We start from the raw sequence: 10,270 nt of genomic DNA, 5'->3' as shown, positions 1-10,270 counted from the left end.
GTACCCACATCTACTGCAGATACCAGGTAGTTTATCAGTACCCACATACTGCTTACATCAGGTAGTTTATCAGTACCCACGTCTACTGCTGATATCAGGTACGGTAGTTTATCAGTACTCACATCTACTGAAGATACCAGGTAGTTTATCAGTACCCACATCTACTGCAGATATCGGGTACGGTAGTTTATCAGTACTCACGTCTACTGCAGATACCAGGTAGTTTATCAGTACCCACATCTACTGCAGATATCGGGTACGGTAGTTTATCAGTACCCACATCTACTGCAGATACCAGGTAGTTAATCAGTACCCACGTCTACTACTGATATCGGGTAGTTTATCAGTTTCCACATCTACTGCTGATATCAGGTAGTTTATCAGTACCCACATCTACTGCATATACCAGGTAGTTTATCAGTACCTACATCTACTGCTGATATCTGGTAGTTTATCAGTTTCCACATTTACTGTTGATATCAGGTAGTTTATCAGTACCCACATCTGTAGATTAAATAAGACCCCTGAAATCAGGAAATTCCTGAAACTTTATCCTTAAAGGGGCATTGCATTCCCCAACTTACCCCTCTATCAGGTGAGCAGTTTATAATTTAAAACACGGAACTGCATATTTAATATTTTAGATTATTTCGCAATCTAGAAATAAACCATGACTTGACCCGCATTGTCTGATTAAAAAACCGACTCACCGACCCGCCTTGAAAACAAACAAAGGGCAAACAACCCTTTTTTGGCCCAATTGCAACACAGTGGCCTGTGGAGCGATGTGGGCCTAATTATGCATAGTTTACAAAATTGGAATCAACTGAAATTTTGGAAATAAGGTTTTGTTGTCTATATCAATACTGAAAAAAAGAGATGTTGAAATCAAGAAATGCACCTTTAATAAAGTTTTAAAATCATATCACAGCTCTGTATAACCAACACCAATGTTTTATATCCAACAAAATATATATACCTATATAACTACTCTTAAAAGTCACCTCAGTGGCGTAGCGTGTGTCATCACATGGGGGGGCACCGACCATGATTGGGGGGCACCGGGTCTGATTGGGGAACAAGACGTTTTGGCACTTTTCCTATGGGATTTTAAAAAATCAGATCGATTGGGGGCACGTGCCCCCCCGTGCCCCTATGACGCTACGTCACTCCTCCCCCCTTCGAGCGTGAGATTGTCTTTTTATAGCTTGAAAATTGTTTTGATCTAGAAAGTCTTTACTTCGCAATACAGTAGTTTGCTATATGGCGTCCCTATCAATAACTGATCTTTGTGGTAAACAGCAACACTTGATATCCCAATCACAGAGCCATCATTCACATACACTTCAGACAACGTAAACTTGTGATCGGGTCCAACTTCTGCCCGAAGTACCTGAAAATATAAGGCAATCATCATCAAAATCATAAAATTATATGCATAGTCATCATCAGCAGTTGTTGTATAAATGCATGGAAATGTGTTTGTTTTGAAACAATCATTGTTAAACTGATCAAATTGATTGTATTTTTTCTAGCTTATTCCGTTTAGGATAATCAAAGTTGTGCACAATTAAATCTGCCATCTTACCATAGAAGACAGACGTCCATGTTCATCGGGAAGTAGTTTCCAGCTACCAGCTACCCATAAACTACCATCAGGTTGCACATCAACATTGTCTGGTCTGGACATATAAAGATCAACTCTCTATAAGGCAAATGAGACAAATGAGAGTCACAATCACATGGTACTGTATTTTAGAAGTCTTCTTCAAATGCCCCTGTAGGATTTGTCCCAAAATCATATAAAGACATATAAAATACTATACCTTGACTTCGGTGAGACTATTATCTTCATGTCGATCAAAGACTACCATCTGATTTTCTCCTGACAATAGTACATACATAGTCCTTTATAAGAAGATATCAATATTAATATTAATAACGAAAGCCATAATGGATTTACTGCCGAGCTTGAACTAATTTCAGAGTTCTGAACTAATTCATTCTCTGCTGGCGAATTGAATGCATGATTTCATATTAGCTGCTCAGAATACACAATGTGTACAATGGGGTAACTTTGGGCACTTTTCAGAGTTTTTAAACCACTGCTTCCAAACAAAATCAATTTTATTTCTAATTAATTCTTTTTTATGACATTAGGGTTCCCTTCTACACCTTGAAGTTGAAAAAGATTTTAAAATAAATTTGTAAGGGTGCCCTAGAGGTTAAAAATAGCCTGACCAAAGTTACCCCGCATTTGGGGCAACTTTGGTCAATGTATTACATTCCATGAAGAAAAAAAAATCAAAAAATTGATCTTCGCTGTATATGGGCAAGTTGTTGTTTTTTGTGACATTTGACCCCTTGCAAAATTAATTAAGCACACATCCTTACTCACAAATATCGATTTTTATTTTGTCTGAAAAAAAATGTTAAAACATGCTCATTTTTGGTCAAAAATCCTTAAAATTTCTTAACAAATTGACACCAAATATGTCTAAAAACAATATTGCTGTACGAAAATATGACCATTTAAAAAAATATATTTAACCGACCAAAGTTACCCCGCTGACCGAAGTTACCCCATTTTACTGTATATTGACTATATTCTGAGCAGCTAATATGAAATCATGCAATCAATTCGCCAGAATATATACACAATGTGTGGTTATTAAATAAAATGACAATTATCATTGTCATCCAAAATATTTGGAACAGAAACAGAAAATAAAATGTCAGCCAAATAGGAAAAGGATTGTGCATTCAATGTAGGGTTGGGTTATTGTCGTGTTAGCAGAGAAAGTCACAGCTTGGTCTATGGTCTCACCCTATATAGCTCTATATAGGCCTAATCCATATCTCGTCAAACGTAGCATAATATACCGTAAAACCCCGTCTACAAGCATATAGAGTGCTTTTGATGCAAGCTACACTAACCCAGGCGCCATTATGGAGTTTGAGCAAATAAATTACGGATCCAAGCATATACAAACAAATATTATCTTAAAAGACCAATCTATTGTATTGGCATATTTACGCTTGTTTCGAATTAATTTAGCTTTCATAAAAAAAACCCACTATATGTGATGCGATCAAGCAAAATCAGTCGGAACTCGGAAATATTGGTTTTGAGAATATAGCCAAACAAAGGGAATATTTAATTGCTCATATCTTCGGAACTGGTTGTTCAATTTCAATGGGGGTTATCTGCAAAATCCAGCTTTGTAAATGCTTTTTACTATCATATAAGAAACTGAAATTTTAATATTTCCGAGTTCCGACTGATTTTGGTTGATCGCATCACATATGCTTGTAGACGAGTTTTTACGGTGGTATAACGTATTGGTAGTGGCTATGTTCGCTGACACCACTATATCCCTAAAACAATTATTAGTTTACACCTATATGTTGCTTACCTGCCATCAGGTGATATATTTATACCATTTGGCAGAACATATCCACTTGCCACCACTCTAGCTTTCTCGCCATCATAGTAAACTACATTACCAAAATGAGTCTGAAGAAAAGCTTCAACTCTCCATCTCAAATTACTTTGGGAATATGTGCAATCATTGGTGCCATAGAATGTAGCACTACTTGTTGCAACAATGTCATTTATCCTATGAATGAGATGGATATGGATAGAATTATTACGATGCATTTAGCGTCTCAAATAAGAAACTTAATATATTTACAAATGAAACCGAATTTGCACAAAACTTGAAATGATCGCCTGTGTCATTCCGTATCTTACCATGCTTTTACAAGACAAGACGTCCAATTCCGGGTTGTCTTTTATTTCGGTAAATGCGGCATTTAAGACAAACGACCCCAAAACCTAACCCCTACACATGACCCTAACTCTAACAGCTTCTAACCCTAACCCTTAACCCTATAACCTCTAACCCTAACCCCGGGCCCTTAACCCTAATTAGCATTTTGTAATGCCATGTCTACCAGATTCTACCTTTATTTCTGCTACATTTTGTTGAATAAACCTTGATTATTTCACAAGGATTTGAGCCGACAAACGCATTGCTTTAATAGGACTGTAATCACTGCACCATTTTGATGATTTTAGGATCATGGTAAATTACAAATAAGGGTGGTGTCTCTTAATGATGTTCCACTTCTAATTAGAATCACTGTGTCACTCCTCAACAAAAGTTTGGAAAGTTGTTTCAAGCATCTGTATCTCAAATTATTTGTGACATATTCATATCGTGTTGCATATCAATGGATAGCTACAATACTCCGCTTTACAATGACACCCCATTTGAAACAATAATATTTTTCACGGCTGAGTACACGCCTTGTAAATGTAGTGGGGTCTCAAAAAGAATTTGCCAAATTGACCGTTATTCTGTGCAGCAAGCTGCAATCCCATATCTTCACAATCTGGGACCAAATGCAATCCTCCAAGATGACACCGCTCGCCCCACATAGCCACAGTAGTCAACGACTACCTACAGAATATGGGAGTAGAGTCAAAATGCCCTGCCATCAGGACAGACCTAGGGGCCAGACCTCAACCCAATTGAACACTTGTGGGACCAGCTTGATCGTGCTGTGCGTGCCAGAGAAGCCCTATGCAACCGCATTAAATGATCTGCGACGAATCTTTGTTGAAGAATGGAATGCCATCCCATAGTAACGTGTAACCAGGTCGGTGAGCAGCATGAGGAGAAGGTGCCTGACTGTTGTGGCTGCCTATGGTTTTTCCAACCGCTATTGACATGATTGAGGTTAGTGGCTAGCGTTGTTTGAGCACAGAATAATGGTCAATTTGGCAAATTCTGTTTGAGACCCCACTACATTCACAAGGCGTGTACTCAGCCATGAAAAATGTTATTGTTTCAAATGGAGTGTCATTGTAAATGGGAGTGTTGTAGCTATCCATTGATATGCAACAGGATATGAATATGTCACAAATAATTGGAGACACAGATGCTTGGAAAAACTTTCCAAACTTTTGTTGAGGAGTTTAGATAGATCCATACTTCAAACATTGATTATAACTACCTTTTAAATTGAGCATCTCTGATGGTTTTCAGATGATTAACAGATCTAGTCTTTTCATGGAACTCGAAGACTTCAATACTTTCATTGCCATAGGATGTTGACCCATGATTTACCACAAACATTGTCACTCTACCTGTTTGAAATACAAAAAATTATTTGAATATTTATGACAGCACCAGGAAGGAACTTTTCTGAACTTGGCAACAAAGTTTTAAATTAGGAACATTTTCTAAAATCTTGCAAAAATAACGAAGTTCTATATTTTCCCGATGAAATTTAATTGCAGACGTAACTGAACAGCAAATGAGATTTACTTTATACTTTCCTCTGTCTATGTTCATGCAATTTGTTTGATTCCGTATCCTATAGATATTAGGAAATGTATGAATTTATAGCAGTTTACCTGTATTTGAATCAGTCCATAGACTTATCCCATGTGGAGATAAATCCTTGATATCTAGTCCTCCAGTCATAGTTAGTTTGGTAGCATTCTTGTCTGGTTCATCTTGATTGAAGTCAAACAAGTAAAATCCTCGCAAATCCTCTGATGCCTTGGCTTCTATTGTCTAAATAAGTGATATACACAGTTTTACTTGTTCATGAGAAAGTAAATGGAGATGCAAGAACCGTATGGTAAAATTACATTGTTCATATACAAGACAAAAAAGTAAAACTAATTATTATATACTACATAATTTATTTCATGCGAGAAAAATATCCAGATGCCTTAATTGGTATTCCAAGAAGTGGAAAAACTATATGTTGTTTATATGCAAGGCAAAATCCATTGGTATTGCAAGATATGGTAAAACTACGTTGTTCATTTGCAATATACAAAATATACTTTAGCATTGCAAGAAGTGCTTAATTGTTCAGATGAAAGGCAAATTCCATATACATCGGCATTGCAAGAAGTAATTACATTATTCATAATTATGCAATATACAAAATCTATATACTTTGGTATGTAATGCAAGAAGTAGTAAACTATTGTTCAAGAAGTGGTAAAACTACATCGTTCATTTGCAAGACAAAATATATATACATTGGTATTGCAAGATGTGGCAAAACTACATTGTTTATATACATTGGTATTGCAAGACGCGGTATAAATCTACGTTGTTTAGGCCTATATGCAAGACAAAATCCATGTATAGTAGGACTATTTCAAGAAGTACCTTGCTTGTAAAATTCACAACTTACCTGCCATCCAGCTGAAATCAGTGCTAATCCATTCGACACTAGTTGAATGTCCTCACTTCCATGTTCTGCAAATATCATCCAAATTACTATTACCATCTTATACTTGTCCATTTTCTCAAGTGTCCGCGTTTGTACTCATTTTATGTGCACTAAAATATATTGCAACCATGGTATAACTGCGCATAACTGCGTATAAGTTTTGAGTTGACATTTATATATATTATACAGTTAAAATAAAGCATGAATATGGTTATTTAACAACAACTTCGTGTTTTTCTTGAAAGATACAGCTGTAAGTGCAACAAATGCTGGCACAACTTCAAACTAATTCAAACGAGAACACTTACCGATTCCTGGTATTAGGCGACATGGTCCTGGTTGATGATTATGTCGATGTGGTACAAAAAAGCCAACAATATTCCTAGGAAAAAAAAAGAACAAGGAATATAATTGAACATCGAACAGGTATAGCCTATTGCAGAAAAAATGATCTTGAACAGATTGTCTGATTAGGGTAAAAGTATGAAAACCATTATGGATAAACCAGACCGTAGCCAGGGGATTCGAACGCTCTAACTGGGAAGCATGCAGGGCCGGATTTACCATAGGGCCAGATGGGCCCGGGCCCAGGGCCTCCAAATTTTTGGGTCCCCCAAAATTGCCCTATGCAGTGTGCATCTTCCATTTAAGCCGAAAAACACCATGAAAATAGTGTACAAAATTTTGCGAACTTTGCGCGCACTGGCCTATTATATAGCAAATTTCAGCTTCATTTTGGGCTAAAATATTCTAAAATTGAATTGTTTAGTAAACTCTAAAAACTTGGCCATTTGAGTGCACATGCTTTCATCATGGTGCGTTTGGGTGCCTCCAAATATTGGCCTGGCCTAGGCCATCAAAAAGGTCAATCCGGCCCTGGAAGCATGCCGGGGAAGCATGTGCTCCTGGTAAATAATATACCTTGTTATCGGTAAAATGATCAGTTTAGATAAGGCCGTATAAAATTAATGTTTTGGTTCTCGTCCAGAGGATTTTCATGAATTGATGAGGGAGGGAGGTTTTTTTTTTTTTTTTTTTTCAATGTAAAATTAGCATTGTCAGTAGTTTTCGGTCTTCTCCAACAGTGCTCGAGGAAACGATGAGGCCCTTTTTTTTTTTTTTCAAATGTGAGATTCTGAGGATAAACCCCTAGAGTACCACAAAAGACTTGGAAGTGATGCTTGTTCTCTAATAAACTTATTTATATGTATGAAGATTTCATAAATCATTCCAAAGTCTAAAATAATTGAAAAATCTAAAAATAAAAAAAAATCTGACAAATCCCAGAAATTGAGGAGGGAGGGACGAGAACCAAAATATTAATTTTACACGGCCTAATGATGAATCATTTTCTGCACTGAATTAAACCGCTAATCGTTTATTTGTTTGTAGCCTACTTACATTGCTTTGATAGTGTGGTGAGCCAAATAAGCAGCCACTGTAATCCACAAGATCTTCCATACTAGATCCATTTTCAACCAAACTCATCTAGGTAGGCCCTATATAGGTGCTTATCCAGAAGTCTGGAAAATGAGAAAGAAGAATCAACCAACATTTTCAATGATAATCTGAACAAAATCACCACGTCGTGCTGAACTGCTGCCACTACTAAAAATTACCTTTTTTGTAGAAGGGAGAACACATAACAATTAACATAAAATCTATTAGCTTATTTTGTTCAAGGTGAGTTGAGCCTCGAGTTTTGATCAATTTTGTCCCAATGGGGAATTACACTTACCCCAACAACAATGCGAGGAACTGACTTCCTGCAGAACATCCTGCTAACAACAGCTAACAACCATGAAAGGTTCATAGTCCGTCCATATATGGTAAGCCTTTGGGGTCATAACGCGTTGGTTTAAGGGATCTAAAATGAGCGTTTATTGCATTTCGACAGTATTTTTTGTGTGACATGAGAGCACCTCAGACCTATCGAATTGCACTCTGAATACGAAGCATGTCTTTCTGATATCAAACAATTTTAATTTTTTGAAAATCACAATATAATACAAATTCTATGACAAATTATAAAAATTTGATATTTTTCAAAATTTTGATATATACCGTAACAGTCCTCGAAGTAAATTAAATAAATCTAATGACATATTCTTAAAGTGTATGTAGCAGGAAGGAAAAGCCGACGGTCAATTGAAAATTTGGACATTTCATATTGAAGATATGGATTTTTTCCCAAAAAGACCTAATTTTTTTGGTGTTTTGGGAAAAAAATCCATATCTTCAATACGAAAGGTCAAAATTTTCAATTGATCGTCGGCTTTTCATACCACCTATACACTTTAAGTATAAATCATCAGATTTATAAAGTTTACTTCAGGTACTGTTAAATATCAAAAATATCAATTTTTAATGATTTGCCATAAATGTGTATTAAATTGCGAATTTCAAAAATCAAAATTATTGATATCAGAATGACATTCTTCGTATTCAGAATACAATTCGATATGTCTGATGTGCTCTAATGTCCCACAATAAATACTGTCCAAACGTTCATACCCCAGCCCTTAACGAGTTGTGTTGTGGGATTTCCAAAATTCAGAATGTTAGAAAATATATTATAATGATTGTGTTATTTGTTGGCCACTGCTCAGAAAGAGGCTCAACATTATTTTGTTGGCAAAGGGGGTGGGCAAAGATTTTTGGCACTTTGATACCGGAGTGGCCAAAAAAAGGTCCGATTTTGGGGGCACCTCTTATTTTTATGCCCAAAAGGCATAAAAATCTGCAGAACGTTCAAATAGGCAAAACTTCTTGCTCGGACCAGTTGAATTATATGCTCACTTTGACCCACCCTCATTTGCTTTTTGTTAAATTTCTTACGCGACGATGAGAGGAAAAAGAGTTCGAGCCACATTACAGCATGTTCTTTGTTCGAAGTAAATATGGTGCCGCGTACATCATTATGACCTTACCTATCAGATTTTTATCCACAACCTGTAATGTTGCATCTTCCTTCAATTTCATATTTTATCATTATAATATAATTTTGTAGGGTCTGATAATGGCCATTTATTGGATAACCTATTTTGTTCACACATTCTGTGTCTCATTTAAATGTAGGGCCGCAGAGATGTTCAGACCGAGTGGTTCAGACCCGTCATGGTCTATTGTTGAACAGCGCCATCTCTATTTGAACACATTACTAATTATGTATTATTTAGCTATCCAAAAAAGAGGGCCTATGTGTCTTTTTTTTTCAGACTTCCTGTTTTTTTTGGGAAGAAAAACAGCCTGAAAAAACAGTCATTCAAAATCCCTGACCCTGCATGTACTGATCAGCTCACTCAATTTCCAGTGGCGATACCAGGATTTTTTTTTTGGGGGGGTTGAATTTCGGGGGGGGAGTGCAAAATCAATAAATTTTGCACAAAATTGCCGGAAAAATAGATTTTTGTTGTTGTAATTTTGGGGTTCTTGCCATAAAAGTGTGGGGAGAACTCGGGAAAGACAAATATGGGGGGAAATTCCCACTTGTCCCCCCCGTAGTGCCGCTACTGTCAATTTCACCTGAATCTTTGGGTTCCAAATTTGCAAAAAATGGTCTACATATAAATGCTAGCGTAGTCATGGTACTAGTGAGCATCAAGAAAAGCTATGAAATTCACATATTAGAACGTTTTTGTTCTATTTTCCTTGTGTTTAATTTTTAGAGCGTATTCAATAGGCCTATGCCGCGTATTAATGTAGGCATATGCCCAAAAAATTTCCCCCATTCCCAGGCCCGTATTTTTTTTTTTTTTGGGGGGGCAGGCAAAATTGGACCTTTTTGGACTAGGGGCGGATTTTACCCCAAAATGTTGACCTTTTTGACCACAAAGGCATAAAAAGCCACTACTTTTTCGCTCAGGCTAAGATCACAAATCAGGGACTTTTTTGGGTCAAAAAAAAGGGCTTTTTGGGGGCATTTGGGGATGGGAGGGGAGGCCGGGGTGGGGGCGTCCGCACCTCTGGTCACGGGCCTGCCCATCCCCATTGACCTGCCAAAAAT

At 36.9% G+C, this 10,270-nt stretch overlaps 1 protein-coding gene across 2 annotated transcripts; it reads right to left on the bottom strand.

Moving 5' to 3' along the window:
- Positions 1 to 1,146: 1,146 nt before the first annotated feature.
- On the bottom strand, positions 1,147 to 8,081 carry LOC140154210 (serum paraoxonase/arylesterase 2-like). Of its 2 annotated transcripts, none has more exons than XM_072176813.1 (10): positions 8,003 to 8,081; positions 7,666 to 7,787; positions 6,573 to 6,646; positions 6,226 to 6,290; positions 5,426 to 5,588; positions 5,023 to 5,155; positions 3,417 to 3,620; positions 1,827 to 1,908; positions 1,589 to 1,705; positions 1,147 to 1,393 (listed from the first exon to the last, which is right to left on the bottom strand). In XM_072176813.1, exons 2-10 carry the CDS (start codon positions 7,734 to 7,736, stop codon positions 1,226 to 1,228), a joined length of 1,077 nt encoding a protein of 358 aa, XP_072032914.1. In that variant the 5' UTR covers positions 7,737 to 7,787; positions 8,003 to 8,081; the 3' UTR covers positions 1,147 to 1,225. The 2 variants fall into 2 exon arrangements, with proteins under 2 accessions (XP_072032914.1, XP_072032915.1); XM_072176814.1 differs by lacking the exon at positions 8,003 to 8,081 and adding an exon at positions 7,884 to 7,943.
- Positions 8,082 to 10,270: the final 2,189 nt, after the last annotated feature.

Source organism: Amphiura filiformis, chromosome 6, assembly GCF_039555335.1.
Source record: "Amphiura filiformis chromosome 6, Afil_fr2py, whole genome shotgun sequence".
Taxonomy (NCBI): domain Eukaryota; kingdom Metazoa; phylum Echinodermata; class Ophiuroidea; order Amphilepidida; family Amphiuridae; genus Amphiura; species Amphiura filiformis.
Note: the sequence above shows the minus strand (reverse complement) of the source record. Positions and strands in the feature narration are given on the sequence as shown.